The sequence below is a fragment of the Alosa alosa genome, chromosome 4, assembly GCF_017589495.1.
Source record: "Alosa alosa isolate M-15738 ecotype Scorff River chromosome 4, AALO_Geno_1.1, whole genome shotgun sequence".
NCBI classification, from domain to species: Eukaryota; Metazoa; Chordata; class Actinopteri; order Clupeiformes; family Clupeidae; genus Alosa; species Alosa alosa.
The window spans coordinates 568,909-586,581 of record NC_063192.1 but is presented as its reverse complement, the minus strand read 5'-3'; the positions used below and the strand labels follow the sequence as shown (position 1 = coordinate 586,581).

General features: G+C 37.8%; 1 protein-coding gene across 2 annotated transcripts in view; it reads right to left on the bottom strand.

Moving 5' to 3' along the window:
* The window catches only part of sdf4 (stromal cell derived factor 4), a 53,832-nt gene that overhangs the window by 24,534 nt on the left and 11,625 nt on the right, over positions 1-17,673 (bottom strand). For both annotated transcript variants that reach the window (XM_048241251.1, XM_048241252.1), the window contains exons 3-4: positions 7,598-7,919; positions 439-575 (exon numbers count right to left, since the gene is read on the bottom strand). In XM_048241251.1, coding sequence (XP_048097208.1) covers positions 439-575; positions 7,598-7,905 — 445 coding nt within the window. In that variant the 5' untranslated portion in view covers positions 7,906-7,919. The remainder of the gene's footprint in view (positions 1-438; positions 576-7,597; positions 7,920-17,673) is intronic.

Sequence of the window (17,673 nt, the reverse complement as noted above, 5' to 3'; positions counted from 1 at the left end):
TTACCAGACTTGCTTATCATGTCTCACTTCTTCAATGAACTAGGCTTCAGCTTAGATAGGTTATGTGTTTAATGTATAAGTATAAGTATATATACTCTTTTGATCCCGTGAGGGAAATTTGGTCTCTGCATTTATCCCAATCTGTGAATTAGTGAAACACACACAGCACACAGTGAGTTGAAGAAAACACTAATCCCGGCGCAGTGAGCTGCCTGCATCAACAGCGGCGCTCGGGGTGCAGTGAGGGGTTTGGTGCCTTGCTCAAGGGCACTTCAGCCGTGCCTACTGGTCAGGGTTCGAACCGGCAACCCTCCGGTTATAGGTCCGAAGTGCTAACCAGTAGGCCACAGCTGCCCCTAATGTTAGCCTTACCAGTCCTGTGTCAGGTTTATGAATATAGATAGAATTTATACTGTACTTAGGAGAACCCCCCCTTACCATTTCCATCAGGGTCAACAGCACGAAAGCTGAGCTTGTTTTCTCTAACAGCCTCCTGGAAATGTTCCTCCGTCTTCTCCATGATCCACCGCTGCATTTCCTTAGCACTCACACTGTTGTCATGGTTCAAATCCACCCTGCAAAACACAGTCAGTCAGAGTAGTACAGTGGGATTTACATGTCACTGGAGTGACTAGACCAAGATACCTCTGTTGCTACCCAGGTGAAAAAGAATATGAGTGTATTAGAAATATAATTGAAGAATATTAAGTTAATTATGAGTATACTTCTCTTTTTTGCGCTTCATTTAAAGTATGTATTTTCAAAAAATATACTTCAAAATAGATTCAGTACACTAGAAATATATATTAATTCTGCAACACTACAAGTGGCATATCAGTATACTTTTAAAACATGCATTTTACTGTAAGTGTACTTTAAATTGTACATAACTTACTTCAAATAGTGTATTAAATTATACATACAGTGCAGTTATGGAAAGTTTAATATTTTTTCACGTCATTTGTATTACACTATTAGTGTGCTCTCTCAAAGTGTATTTTGTGTCACTAAATATAAGTGTCCTAATGAAAATAAACAAATACTATAATATACAAACCACAACGCATAAGAAACGCTTAACAAACTAAGTGCACGTTGAACAGATATGCCTTTAGACCCCTCTTGAAAGACCCACAAGTATCACTTAATGCAGTTGCATACATGCTTGATTAGTGGCATTACAGTGTACTTCAGGGTATCTGCACATTTTCCAAGTGCAAATTTAAAGACTTTTAAGACCTTTTCAAGACATCTAAATGAAAAAAATTAAGACTATACCACGGCAAAAAGATGCATACGACAACTTAAAACTGTTTTATGCAATAGTTTTTTTTCTATTAATTTCAATCCCCACCCCATTTTGGGTGTCTACAGAAGTTACCAAATATATTTTGGCGAAAGAAAAATAATTGTGTACGTGAATTACCTTCACAGCTATAAATGCTGTATAATTTTGAAGCTGGCTGTACATATTTGGTTGTGCTTACTGACTGAGGCGGACTGTTCTTCACCTGTGTCTGTAGTAGCCTAGGCTACTTGCCAAAAACATGGATTCCCTTGTTTTTGTTCCCCAATTTTTTTTTTTCAAAGTTAGACTAAGCTATTTAAATATTTGAATAGGCCTACTTTATATAATTTACTATGTGCATCTATTGTCCCATATGCAGCACAGCAAATTAAAGTTAATCCACTACTTTACATTTTGCATACCAGTTGTATCTAAACCAACCAAAGCTTGACTGAAACATTGCAAAACCATTGACTTGTTTTACATTAATTAAGAGACAGGTCCTCCTCACATGATCTTGCTGAAAACTGCTGGTTTCATCTTAAGCATGCACGTATTATGAACGCACGTTTTTTTTTTATGTGGCCAGTCGCCGACATTCAAAAAATATGTGGTTGTATTTCACAACTTTTGCGAAGTAGGCCTACTGGGAAACGCTGGCAAGCAAGCTGCTGACAGATATTACATTATAACTTAGACAGATATTTTCTTCCCGATAGGCTAGGCCAGCAACACACGCTGGAAAGATGCAAACAGATCAACTTAACATGTACAGTAGCCTATTTCCTTTTTTCTTTTTCTGTCAGTCCGTGGTTCCTTTATAAATTGCGCAGCAAATGATCAGACGAGTGACAGAAGCACTGCGCATAATTTGACCAGCAGTCTTCGGGTCCATAGTTTGTGAAACGATGCTGCGTCCGAGCAAAGATTCTAGATGCCCAGCCCAACTCCAAAAAGGAGGACAAATGAGCGTCCGGCTTGAGGCTGCGTCGGATGCCGGACAGGGCTTTTAAAATCCATATGTCTGGCCTAAATTCGAACGTATGGCCAACCTATCGCGAACTCTGGCTTACCTCTTTCTCTCGCTCATTCTACCGCTCACGTAGGCTACCTGCGTATCTCTCAGGCCTCGGCTACACCACGTTTTCACACCTTTAACCACACCTCACTCTGCAAACACTACACTTTCTCCCGTAGCCTTATAGTCACTTATACAATTGCGTTTTAAATACACGAAACTTGATGGAGACATTTCACGCTCTCTTGCACTCGCTGGCGGTCCCATACGCAAATTTAATACCTCCCTTTTAAAAAATTCAAGACATCCCAGACAATTTAAGACTTTTTTAGGCCTTAAAACCCGAAAGTTGTATAAGACTTTTTAAGGATCCGCGGATACAGAACCCTGTACTTTGAATATGTTACCCATAGACTGAAAATGTAATGACGGTATCATGCAAATAGGCTACACAAGACATTTAGAGTATATTCTCCTAGGTGAAAAACGTATGCTGAAATAATACTACATCTTTACATACTTCAGTATACTTGCAGCTACACTAATGAGGAGTACATTTTAAAGGGAACTATTTCAACGTAATAAACCCGTTTAGAAATCATTTGGATGGTTAAATGACCTGTTCCGGTGAAAATGGTGACTCCAGGCGGAAAACCAACCTTCCAACATTGAGACTACCGTCCCGGAAAGAGAAGTGAGAAACAAGAAACTCGTTTTAAATCGTGTTTCTTACCTTGTAACATCCACATTGTCTGCCGAACTTATGCTAACCGTTTTGCTAGCTTGTAAACAAATCCATGTGCTTTATCGTTACCTTTTTCCACAGTTTGAAATAGCATAGCTTCTAATGCACAATTTCTCCAGAAGAGTGGGAAATCCTGCCAGGTTTCCCATTAAAGTGTGTTATTTTTCGCTTAACTGAAATTGTGCTTAGTTCACTCAAAAGTGCAGTCAGGGATTACACAGGAAGTCACGTTTGTGTTTGGGTTTATATTTAAATTTATTAGCAGACGCTTTTGTACAAAAAATGTTAATTACATTTTAACCAAGGACCAAGCGAAACACGCCACAGTTAGCTCACCTCTCTTTACCTTCTGTATTTCCTGAGAAATTCCACACAGGGTTTCATTTTTGTTTGGGGGACAAGCTGCCCCCACTGTTTCCAGTTTTTGAAGCCTGGCCTGCCTACAGGGGCCGGGTTTTTAACAGTGTACTCATGAAATGCTGAATTTGACAAAAATTGTATGGGCTTGAAATAGCGTAAAATCCAACTGCACTTTTAAGTTGAATTGAACTTGTATCAAAGTACAATTTCTAGTTCACTTCATGTTAAAATGGAATTTCAAATACACTCCAACACACCAAGTATATTTCACCTAATGCTATTGCATACATGCTTGATTAGTGGCATTACAGTGTATTCTGAATATATTCCCCTTTTGCCTCACACTTTCTCTCATTGACAACAGACCCACCCCTCCCTCGGCACAGATCAAACAGCTTAGAACATTTGGGTTGTGTAACTCAAAGAAACTAAAAAGATTCTGCTGAAGAGCAATTAACTGAGGAGTTACATGTGTTGTCTTTGACTGATCAAAGACCAGACATGCTGCTGCATTTTTTTGCCCAGGTTTAAAGGAGAATTCCGGTGTGATATTGACCTAAAGTGTATTGAAACATGATACCGAGTGTGAGCGTATGTCTCATAGCCCATCTCGACTTGTCCCCTGCACTCCAAAATCTGGCTAGTTAGCCCCGATGCTACCAACAGCTTTTTCAGTAGTGGTGCTTGACATCCGGGCTAACCATGCAAATAAATCACTGTTTTACACCCATTTCACGAGGCTCAATGTATCTCCACACTTCATTGGTAGACTTCCGAGGGCCCTGACATTTAAAGCGAGACATTGAGAACTTTGAAAAAGCACTGGTAGTTTACTTACAAGGCGATTTATACAGACAGTATCTTCACAAAGTTTAGCGTTTGCAGCCATCTTGAATTTAGTCCGATAAAACGAAAGTAAGAATGAACAGGTATGATAAGGGATCAGATTCCAAAAATAATTCAGTGGAAATGCATGGATTCCAGTTGCTGCTACTGGAAGAAACTGGAATCCATGCCTTATCATACCTGTTCATTCTTACTCGTTGCCTCGAATTTATCGGACTAAATTCAAGATGGCTGCAAACGCTAAACTCGTGAAGATACTGTCTGTATAAATCGCCTTGTAAGTAAACTACCAGTGCTTTTTCAAAGTTCTCAATGTCTCGCTTTAAATGTCAGGGCCCCTCGAAGTCTACCAATGAAGTGTAGAGATACATTGAGCCTCGTAAATGGGTGTAAAACAGTGATTTATTTGCATGGCTAGCCGATGGTCAAGCACCACTATTGAAAAAGCTGTTGGTAGCATCGGCTAACTAGCCAGATTTTGGAGTGCAGGGGACAAGCCGAGATGGGCTATGAGACAATGCTCACACTTTCGTATCATGTTTCAATACACTTTAGGTCAATATCACACCGGAATTCTCCTTTAAGATGCAAATTAGACTTGTAACAGGGTGTATGAATGTAGCCTACCTCCTACACATGTTAAGTGGATATGTCTGATATAAGATTTAAGGCGAGACACTACAAGTGATTTTTTTTTTTACTATGAGATATCACCATGAAACTTCCCCAGTGATTACTTACATTAATATGAAAAAAAAAAAATTTATTACAAGTTTTCTGTAATTTACTGTTTATGCAAATGATGCATTATCTAATTAAATATGCGCTAATTTGCATACATGTTACAACACAAAATCTGAGCATTGGATACAGCCAGGTTCAAAATTATGTTTTCATTGTGTTCACATATTAGATGGGGAAAAATTAGAGGGATTTATGGATATCTACTTCGATTTTTGCCATGTTTTTAGGCATAAAATGTAATATGAATCAGGCTAGGAATACAAATCCATCTGTTACAATCTTCTAAATATAGCTAGGCACTAGAAAGACTAGAAAGTTTGGTGGGTAACACTTTATGGTAAGGGTACATGAATTATCAGGGATGGATTACTGCACGGGCTACCAGGCCCAGGGGCCCAAGGGGTCAGGGGGCCCTGAAGCCCAAGCCTTTGCATGGAATCATTGCCTCAGTATCAACAAATCAGGATGTAGATTATGAATCTAATTAAATTTAGTATTGACCATCCCCAAAATGCACCAGAATACAGGAAATCACATCAAACAAGTTAAAAAAAATTCTGGGGGAGGACCCCCAAACCCCCCCTCCCACATATGTGATAATTAGTGGGGGGCCCTTAATACATCTGGACCCAGGAGCCCGAAAGGTCATAATCCGCCCATGTGAATTATCATGAATTTATTGCATGAATTAATTAGGGATGCACGATGATATCGGCCTGACATCAGTATCCGCAGATAAAAGCGTCATAACATAACTATTGGCATCGGCCGATATGAACATTTCTGCCAATGTGCCTGGCCGATAAGGTGATCTGTTAATTATGCGCACGCAAAGCAAAGTTTACGTTACTATGAGCGCCAACTACATACTTCAACATGGTGTGGCAGTATTTCCAAATTCCGGAAACCGGAGGGGTAAAACGATACTCTTTTAATGTTACCAATTTAATTACACATCTTAAGAGCCATTATCTTGAACTCTACAAAGCACTAAGCCAGAAAGAACGGTACCAGCTAAAAACGCATTGCTAAGCTTTTGTTTACAATGCAATCAGTTCCTAAAGTGTGTAACGTTGGCTGACGTTAGAAAGCTAGCGTGAGATTCATCAAGCTGTAAAGTTACTAGCCTACGTGTTGTAGGTCTCATTCATTTTACTCTACAGACTGACATTTTAAGTTTACAGGGTTACAGCTGCATTTCTGTTCATTTGAGAACAATGTGTCATATTGTCAACAACATTTGAGAACAATGTGTCATATTGTCAACAACACAGTTCTTGGGGAACAGTCTTGTAGGCTACTGTTCAAGTATGACATTTACATGTTTATGTGAAAATTTTAAGCTACTTAATAAATGTGCCATATTTGATATAATTTAAATATTTTTCATGAGTGAATGTCTATTTTGTAAATGATACAGGGTTGAATCAAAGTAAAGTTTTTAATGTCCCGTATTGACAGAAAGTAGCCTACACCATCATAAAAACAGGTTAATTGTAGTACAGGAGAAACTTTTCAATGAATAAAAATTTGATGAAGAGAGATGAATATCGGCATCGACAATCGGCCAAAATGAGCTTGTAAATATTGGCATATCGGATATCTGCTAAAATTCAATATTGTGCATCCCTAGAATTAATTAATGATTTATTACTTCATTCCTTAATATGATGATCATGAATCCTCAGGAATTTACATGAACAGCACATTACCTAAAGCATTAGGTATGATGGGCACATCATTATGAATTATAAATTATTAAGCATGATCATGATGATTTCTTTTTCTGCCAAAAATGTGGCCATCACTAATCAAATTCTGATTTGAACACAACTTGTGCAGTTCTCTTAACACATGTCATTGTTCACACTTTAGTTGAGGGCCACAAACATGATGAACTCATGAGTAATTAACCTTAAATTCATATAATCATGATGATCATGCTTAAAAAAAATCATAATGATGTACCCACCCTACCTAATGCTTTAGTTGATGTGTTGTTCATACATGAGGTAATGAATGAGAGATTTTGAACCCATGTAAATTCCTGATTCATAAGATAAAGGAATGAAGTAATGTATAAATCATGAATTAATTTATGCATTAATTCATGATAATTCATGTACCTTTACCATAAAGTGTTACCGTTTGGAGGAAACTCATTTTTGAGAAAACAGCCTTGAAACACAGCTAATGAGATTCTGTTCTCAGCCTAGACACACCTTTGAACTTTCACGATTGGTTGCCGATACAAAGGAAGTGTCCATATTTGGATCACATAGCATCATGCAGGAAAAACAGAGCTTTCCAATGGTACTACACATGAAAGTGCATGCAAGGTTAGAATGCTAACTTTTGGTGAATTTAGGAGAAATATACAGGCACAAGTAAACACAATGTAATGAAATAAACAAACATGTGTAAATCTTGTTGTAGTAGTGTGAAAGAATACATGCTAAGGTAGCAAACTACCCAAAATCTCGAAATTGGCCAGTGCATGAAAAAACAATGTTTTCACCTGCCGTGTCTCACCTTAAGATGTCAATAATGCAGTAGTGTAGGTGTAGGTGTCAATGCAGAAGTGCAAATACATTACTTTTGGAAAATGTCCATCAGCTTTTCCCTGTTCCTGCGGGGCTCAGAGTCCTCCTCAAACTCTTCAATTTCTTTGCCAAGGAACACTTCTTTATTGAAATCTCTGTTGAGATGTCCATCCATTTCCATCTTCACTCCATTAAGATGGTCTGGTGGAAGAATCTCATTTTCTTCTTTGCTGTTAGCCATTTTTTCTTTAAGTACAGAAACATTGGCAGGACGACCATGGACATCAAGAATGAGCAACACAGAAAGTAGAGTGCAGAAGCCTGTCCAAATGCCGCACTGGGCCTTCTTCCCACCAGTCATAGTTGCAAGTGTTTCTAAATAATACAAACAAAAAACACTGTATAACACCATACCCTAGGAACCAGCATAGTAATCACTTTAATTAAATAAGGGAGGGGGCACTTTATCTGGTTCATTCGGTATCAAATCAGACAAAATCCAGAAAAACGGTTGCTGTTCTGTTTCAGATTTTGCTCAAAGTTTGTGTACCTAATATTTTGGTCCCAAAACTAAGGCCCAAAACATTTTTTGTTAAATTCCAATGTTTTCATAATCTTTTGTATTCACATGGCAACAATCATTATTTTGTAATTATGTTGTATTCTGCAAATACAATACTTAATTAATGTTGAGCCAATATTTGAGGTCTCTGCAACAAAATGAAGATATTAAGGATAAAATAAGGAATTTTTGGGTAATGTTCATAAGACCATCACAAACTGGCTTATCCACCTGGCGCACCTAGATCGTTGGTCTAATTGGTTGAAGGACTATCCAATTGCGTACGGAGTCATTTGAACTATGCCCATTGATCACGCTTCTTGTGCAGTAGAAAATACAGAGCAGACTCCCCATACTAATGTTCAATCTTAAAAGATTGAGCTGGGTCTGGTGATAGCCAGGCTAGTGGGAACCTAATTAAGGTACATGGTATCATGAACCCTATGAAAAACCTGAACATTTTCAAAGGAAATCTGTCAATCTCTGCCAAGACATGATTGGATCATTCATCAGGTTAATGAACCAAAATAAGCGTCCAGATCAAAACAAAAATGGTTTACTGAACACAAAATCAAGCTTCGGCCATTGCCTTCTCAATCCCCTGATCTAAACTCCATAGAAAAAAGAGGAGAAAGCACAAGTGTGGACCTACAGTAGGAATCTGGACGATCTGGGGAGACTTTGTAAAGACAAACGGTTTTAAATCCCTTGCTTTGTGTTCTCCAACTTTATGGAGTGTCTATTACAAGCTGTTTTATTGGCAAAGGCAGGCATAAGAAGGTATTACAAGCAGGGGTGCCAATCATTGTGAGTGACATGTTTTGTTAAAAGTATTTATTTCTTTATTAGATTTTCCTTTTTCTCAAAATAAATTTACTTCCCTTCAAGGTTGGATTTTTCCTCATTGTTTTCATTGTGAGATTACAATAAATCACAAACAGATTGCTTTTTATACCCGTTTTATTTTTAATTTTTTATACCGGTTTTATTATTTATTGATATTGGTTCATTAATTGCTGAGTGGCAACAAAACATCTAGTGGGAGTGTAACTATCGCGTGATCTTCCCTCCTTGCAACCACTCCCATAATGTCAACCTAGAAACCGCCATAGCAACCAACATATAACCAGTGTGTGATATGTCAAAAAACCAGAGGGAGGGGATGTTTTTTTTTTGTAATCATGAAAAAACAAGCAATCAACAGGCCTAATTCTTTTTTCAGTTAAAGGTAGGTGGTAATAACGGTTGGTATTACATTTCGAACAGTTGAACATTGATCTTTACAGCAAACTAAAAAGACATGAAACATTTAATTTTCTGTTATGGCCACACCTGCGATGTGGGAGATGGCCTAATTAAGTTTCGGCCATGGATCACGCAAACATGGCAGAGGATTTAAGGCGAACGGGCAACTCAATCAGACTGTAATACGTAACATAAAATCTAATCGATTAAGATTTCATATCATGTCAAAATAATTCAGCTAATCAGACGAAGTAAACAGTTTGCTCTGATGTCGGACTTCATGTGGCCTTTTCGGCTTTCCTGTTGGCGCGTCACCTGCAAACATCTCTGCGAACTTCCGAGCAGGAAACGAACGCACGTCTGGCCCATTAACAGCGATAAAGAAACGACTGTTCAGTGTGGACTAGGGATGCACAATATCGGCCCGACATCAGTATCTGCAGATAAAAGCTTCATAATTTAATTATCGGCATCGGCCGATATGGACATTTCTGCTGATGTGCCTGGCCGATAAGGTGACCTGTTAATTATGCGCACGCGAAGCAAACGTTTACCTTACTACAGTATGAGCATGGGCGGATTATGAACTTTTGGGCCCCTGGGCTCAGATGTATTAAGGGCCCCCCACTAATTGTCGTATTTGTGGGAGGGGGGGGTGGGGGTCCTCCCCCAGAATTTTTTTTATTTGTTTGATGTGATTTCCTGTATTCTGGTGTATTTTGGGGATGGCTAATACTAAATTCAATCAGATTCATAGCCTACATCCTGATTTGTTGATATTGAGGCAATGATTCCATGCAAAGGCTTGGGCTTCAGGACCCCTTGGGCCCCTGGGCCTGGGCCCAGTAGGCCCGTGCAGTAATCCATCCCTGAGTATGAGCGCCAACCACATAGTTCAACAAGTTGGCTGTGTGGCAGTATTTCCAAATTCCGGAAACTGATAACAAAATTGCTAATTGCAGTGCTTGTAAAGTACCAGTGATGCGAGGAGGGGTAAAACGATACTCTTTTAATACTCTTGTTACCAATTTAATTACACATCTTAACTCATTGAGTGCCAAAAACGTAATATTACGTTTTTCCTTCCCATGTGTTGAGTGCCAAAAACGTAATATTACGTTTTTAGCTTTTTTTTTTTAATTACGAAACTAGACACTCTTAACACACCTTATATGTGATTTTGGGAACTCGGTCATGAATGGAAATGAAATATATGACGATCGAAAACTCGCACAATCTGGACATTTTATCATAACTCGGTTGCCGCTTTGGGTCGAATCAGTGACGCTTGCACGTCAGCTCAAAACCAGGCCATTTTCGTGGGTCTATCACTAGGTGGCAGTCTCGCCAGGTCTCGCTGATCACTTCCCGGAAAGTTTACAGGCAACACTTCATATTTCATGAAAGACGTTTTATCTCCATTTCTAGAAAAAAAACAGTGATTTTGATGAAAACTAGCCACTGTTTAGCTTGGGATTTCTCAGGAACAGAGGCGTGTATAAATACACGGTTTGCACCCACTGAGAGCTTAAAGTCTCACCTTTTAAACGAGCCATTGTATGTGTTCATAGCTAGAACACAGAATATGCTGTGGCTGTACAAAAATCATCAATAATGGTCTAGATTGCTGGCACTCTAGGACAAAGCTTCCGAAAACAGCTTGGCATTCAATGAGTTAAGAGCCATCCTGAACTCTACAAAGCACTAGCCTAAGCCAGAAAAAATGGCACCAGCTAAAACTGTGACGACGCATTGCTAAGCTTTTGTTTACAATGGCAATCAGTTTCTAAAGTGTGTGACGTTAGCTAACGTCGTTAGACAGCTAGTGTGAGTTTCATGAAGTCCAGAACGGAAAGGTACCTGTACTAGCCTACGTGTTGTAGGTCTCATTCATTTTACTCTACATACTGACAATTTAAGTTTACAGGGTTACAGCTGCATTTCTGTTCATTTGAGAACAATGTGTCATATTGTCAACAACACAGTTCTTGGGGAACTGTCTTGTAGGCTACTGTTCAAGTATGACATTTACATGTTTATGTGAATTTTAGGCTACTTAATAAATGTGCCATATTTGAAATAATTTAAATATTTTTCATGGAGTGAATGTCTATTTCGTAAATGATACAGGGTTGGATCAAAGTAAAGTTTTTAATGTCCCATATCGACAGCAAGTACACTATCATAATAACAGGTTAATTGTAGTAGCCTAAGGAGAGACTTTTCAATTAATAAAAATTCTTAGTATATATCAATATCGGCAAGCGGCCAAAATGAGCTTGTAAATATCAGCATATCGGCTAAAATTCAATATCGTGCATCCCTAGTGTGGACACGTTCATTCTGTTGCGCTCATCAGTGAGGATGTGATTCATGGCACTAAATCCACGTATACAATGTATTTATGTGCACGGGGATGTTCGCGAATTCTGTCACTGCCGACAGTTCGGGTCAGGTGAAAGTTAGTGCTAGCAATGTAGGCTATAAATGTGTAAGTAAACTGTCACAACCTGCCTGGTTTTTAATAGGGCTGTCAGCGATTAATCACTGAATTTCTATAGTTAATCGTGATTAATCGCATATTTTATCACATGATTAAAATTCTATTATTTTGCATTTCTGAACTTTCCAGAAGTCCAGAAATTGGGAATCGAATGAAAGCAAAGAAAGTTACTTTATGAACTTAATTTTAAGATGTATTTTATTATATTTCAAATCAAATTTCAAATGATGTGCAGCAGGCCTGAGGCAACACAATGTATTCTTCAGAAATATAGCTGATATAAACTGAAATAAATGCTACAGCAGAAGTGCATGCAAAATATATAGCCTACACACACTACACACTACACAGGCCATAACAAACAAAAAATACTCCATATAGCCTATATTCATTATGTTTGAGTTCAGTTGAAAATAAGGAACTGTTGAGAAATATGCACAAGTGCATGTGCAAAATGTAGCCGAGGCCTACAGCACATTTCAATGAAGTGCATAACAAACAGAAATAGCCTATCTCCATTAACTTTGTTCAGTTCGTGTAACAGTGTAGGAGTGTAAACCAGTGGTTCTGAAGCAGCAGCAATGACGGGCAGAAAGAGTGGTCTTGTCACTCGGATAAAGGCAGTAAACCCCAGAGTGAAATCTGTCCACTGTATGCTGCACCGTCAAGCGCTCGCCTCCAAAGGTATGGAACCAGACCTGCACTTTGTATTGAGCACAGCTGTGACGGCAGTTAATTTTGTTAAGTCGAGGGCATTGCAATCATGTTTGTTTAGGCAACTTTAGCGGGAGATGGATGCAGGCCATGACACACTTCTTTATCATTCTGAAGTGAGGTGGCTCTCCCGTGGGAAGGTGCTTCAGCGGGTGTTAGAGCTACGCAGCGAGATGTCAGAGTTTCTGAGAACGGAAAAGCCTGACATCGCCAAGTTTGGTGGATGTATTCAACATTCTCAATAGCCTCAACCTCTCCCAGTATTTCCCATACACGACTAATTTGTGGCGGCCCACCACAATATCAAAATTGACCACCATACAATGATTTTCTATGTGGTACTATTGAATGGGATGAAATCCTTTAAAATAGAATACTGTTAGGATTCTACAGGCTATAGGTTAGCACACTATAACGTTACAGCTAATAACACCCCCACACACACACACACACACAAATACAAATACAATACAAAATCACTGCATTCATGAGGAAGGCTGAGCTATGGAGAAGAAGACTTGGAGATGGAGTGACCGACATGTTCCCTCAACTCACTGATTATCTCAACGCAAACAACATGTCTGTTGCTGTAGTGAGAGAGGTAGCCACCTCTCACCTCACTGCACTCAGCAAGCACTTCCACTTCCTACTTCACGGATGTAAACACGTGCTTGGGACTGGGTGCGAGATCCGTTTGCTCCAGCAGCAACATGTAGCCTCACTAGTAAAGCAGAGGAGGAGTTGGTGGACTTATCTTGTGACTGGACTTTGAAGGCCGGATTCCAGCAGGTGAGCCATGCAGACTTTTGGCCCTCCCGCTCACGTGAGTATCCTGAACTAACAGCAAAGGACATGCAGATAATTGCTCCCATTCCCTACCACTTACTTATGCGAGTCATCTTTCTCAACTTTGACTGCAATGAAGACGAAGTACAGAGTTCGTCTCCATGTGGAGAATGATCTTAGAGTCTGCTTATCATCCATCACGCCAAGACTGGACAAACTATGTAGTGAGAGACAGGCACACCCATCTCATTAGTGACACACCTCTTAATGTAGGGTACATTATGCATCTCTTTCTGTTTAAAAATGAGTATGCATTAGTGTCATCTTTTCATTCATTATTTGATAAGTAAAAAGTTATCTCTCTGTCTATCTCTCTCCCTCCCACCACTGAATTTGATTCACTGTTTAAGAGAACATGCATGCACTTGACCTGTCAGTGATTTTTTTGTTTGATTGTTTGTTCACACTATGATTAATCAAAAAGGTGATGTTGCACTATTTTTTGTGTATTGTGTTCCACTGTGTTGCTGCAGTTAATTTTTAAACTGGATAAACTGGGATTATTGCCTGTTACTGCATCGGTGCATTTTCATTACAGTGCATGAAAATCTTATTATTATTATTACAGTGCATGAAAATGTACTGTACTGTTCTTCCTAGGCAACTTCTTCTTATTATTATTATTCCGCTTACCACTTTTTCCGTACGCTATTTCTCTTGAACAGTTTAACTTAGAAACTTCATTCAAACTTTGTTACGTAGGTCTTCAAACAGATCGGGTTGGTATGACTTTTCAACTTTGAAACTTTTATACTTTTTAAACTATTAAAGAAAAACTTTTTAAAAATCCCCATAGACTTAACATTGCCGATAATCCACTGTTAAACAATGTAACCCATTAAACTACTGAACTTTTTACATTCAACTTTTAAACGGTCTACTTTTAAACTATCTATCTATTAAACTAGCTGTCTATCAACAACTTTTAAACTATCTACATTCAACTTTTAAACTATATACATTCACTAGCTGTCTATCAACAACTTTTAACTCGTCATCAACTATGTCAACACTTTTCATCAACTATTACTCCTACCCACTGTAGCTAGTTAGCATGGTTAGCAAAGTTAACATGTTAAGATTGCTAACATTGTTAACATTTTTAACAAAACTGCTAAAAATGATTAGCTAGGTTAGCTAAGTCACATGGTTAGCATAGTTAGCATGCTAGCATTGTTAGCATGTTAATTAACATAGTTAACATAACTACTAAAATGATAAGCTTGGTTAGCTAAGTCACATGGTTAACATAGCAAGATAAAGATTGCTAACATAAGGATTAGCATGTTTAAGAAAACTGCTAGAAAATGTTAGTTGCTTAGCTAAGTAAAGATGGTTAAGATGTTAAAGATTGCTAGACTGCTATAAAACATTAGCTAAGTAGATGGTTAGCAGAATTAAAAATCTTAGCATAACTGCTAGTAAACATTAGAGCCATTCCAACTTTCAGTTATCACCATTAAACTATTTGAATATCAACATTCATTAAACTGCTAGAAAACGTTAGCTAAGTAAAGATGGTTAAGAGGTTAGCATTGCTAGCACTGCTATTAAACATTAGCTAAGTAACATGGTTAACATAGTTAAAAATCTTAGCATAACTGCTAGCAAACATTAGAGCCATTCCAACTTTCAGTTATCACAACATCTACCTATACACAGTCATTAAACTATTTGAATATCAACATTCATTCAACTTCCAGTCTGTCAACAACTTTTAAACTATTTACCTTCAACTTTTAAACTGTCTACTTTTAAACTATCATTAAACTATCTATTAAACTAGCTGTCTATCAACAACTTTTAAACTATCTACTGTCTATCAACAACCTTTAAACTATCTACATTCAGCTTTTAAACAGTCTACTTTTAAACTATCTATCTATTAAACTAGCTGTCTATCAACAACTTTTAAACTATCTACATTCAACTTTTAAACTATATACATTCACTAGCTGTCTATCAACAACTTTTAACTCGATCATCAACTATGTCAACACTTTTCATCAACTATTACTCCTACCCACTGTAGCTAGTTAGCATGGTTAAGAAGTTAACATGTTAAGATTAAGCTAAACATTGTTAACTGATTTTTAACAAAACTGCTAAAAATGATTAGCTAGGTTAGCTAAGTCACATGGTTAGCATAGTTAGCGATAAAGATTGTTAGCATGTTAATTAACATAGTTAACATAACTACTAAAATGATAAGCTTGGCCTTCTAAGTCACATGGTTAACATAGTTAAGATGTTAAGATTACTAACATAGTTAGCATGTTTGGCAAAACTGCTAGAAAATGTTGGTTAAGTTAGCTAAAAAGATGGATAAGATGTTAAGCATTCTTCACACTGCTTTATAAAACATTAGCTAAGTAGCATGGTTAGCAGAATTAAAAATCTTAGCATAACTGCTAGTAAACATTAGAGCCATTCCAACTTTCAGTTATCACCATTAAACTATTTGAATATCAACATTCATTAAACTGCTAGAAAACGTTAGCTAAGTAAAGATGTGGTTTAGAGGTTAGCATTGCTAGCACTGCTATTAAACATTAGCTAAGTAACATGGTTAACATAGTTAAAATCTTAGCATAACTGCTAGCAAACATTAGAGCCATTCCAACTTTCAGTTATCACAAATATCTACCTATACACAGTCATTAAACTATTTGAATATCAACATTCATTCAACTTCCAGTCTGTCAACAACTTTTAAACTATTTACCTTCAACTTTTAAACTGTCTACTTTTAAACTATCATTAAACTATCTATTAAACTAGCTGTCTATCAACAACTTTTAAACTATCTACTGTCTATCAACAACCTTTAAACTATCTACATTCAGCTTTTAAACAGTCTACTTTTAAACTATCAACTTTTATTAAGCTATGCAACCACCATGTCTATCCTAGCATCACCGTAGTAACCATCTCTGTATTATCTGTTTTAACTATACATGATATTTTACATCACAACTTCAGCATTTTCATGCACTGGTAATTCCTTGGAATTGCATTTCTAGTTATTATTATTATTGCATTGCATGTAAATGCAATGGACTATTATCGCTGTTCTTCTTAATATTATTATAGTGGATGGAATCCACTATCTTGAAATCTCCTGGCTTCTTCTTCTTATTATAGTGCATGAAAATGCACTATACTGTTCTTCCAAGGCTTCTTATTCTTCTTCTTCTAACGCGTTTAATGCAGCTTCAACCGTTTAACGTAGAAACTTCATTCAATCATCGTCACGTAGGTCTTACTTAGGACAAGAGTGCTATGTATTTTTCAGCTTTGTAACTTTTATAGTTTTTAAACTATTAATTAAAAACTAAACAAAATTTCCCCATTGACTTAACATTGCCCTTTATGACATCACAGCAATTAGAATTCTATGGCAGGTGTCCAGGCCACCTGGCCCAACTGCCAGTCTCAGGCTTTAAGCATACAAACTGGCCCTATTAAGACTACACATCCTTTTCAACTGCTTCCTCTGCCAAAAACTGTTTCAAAATAAAAGTCCTCACTACAATATTTCACTGTTAAACAATGTAACTGTTACTCGTCATCAACTATGACTCCTACCCACTGTAGCTAGTTAGCATGGTTAGCATTGCTAACATTGTTAGCAAAACTACTAAAAATTATTAGCTAAGTTAGCTAAGTAACATGGTTAACATAGTTAGCATGCTAGCACGTTAACATGCTAGTTAGCATAGTTAGCATAACTGCTAAAAATGATTAGCTAAGTTCAATGACTCCTATTACGTCACTTTCCGCCATATTGGACCTCCGCCATTATTGGATTTAGTCCAAACTCTACGAAAAGTTTCAGCGGTTACAAATTTCATCCGATTTTCACAGAACTTGGCAGAGATGATCTTCAGCCCGAGCCGCACAAACGATACTTGTCAGATTTTTCAATTTCATTTTTGTTTGCCCGTGACAGCCAATCAAATATGGTGATGAAGCCGCCAAACAGGAAGTGGACTAACATCTCTGTGACGCTTTGAGTTAACATAACAAAACTCGATACGATTAGTCAGGACACTGTCCAATTCACTCACAGCAATTTTTATGCATATACATTGAACACTCTAGCGCCACCACCAGTTCAATGCTGGACATGATCCTTGACTCCTTTGTCTGATTTCACAATTGAGGTAGCGTCTGTGTCCTTGGACCATCCCAGGGACATGGTAGCTGATTGTGAGAGCGCACAAGGACATTGGTGTAATTTGGCCTCTAGGGGCGCT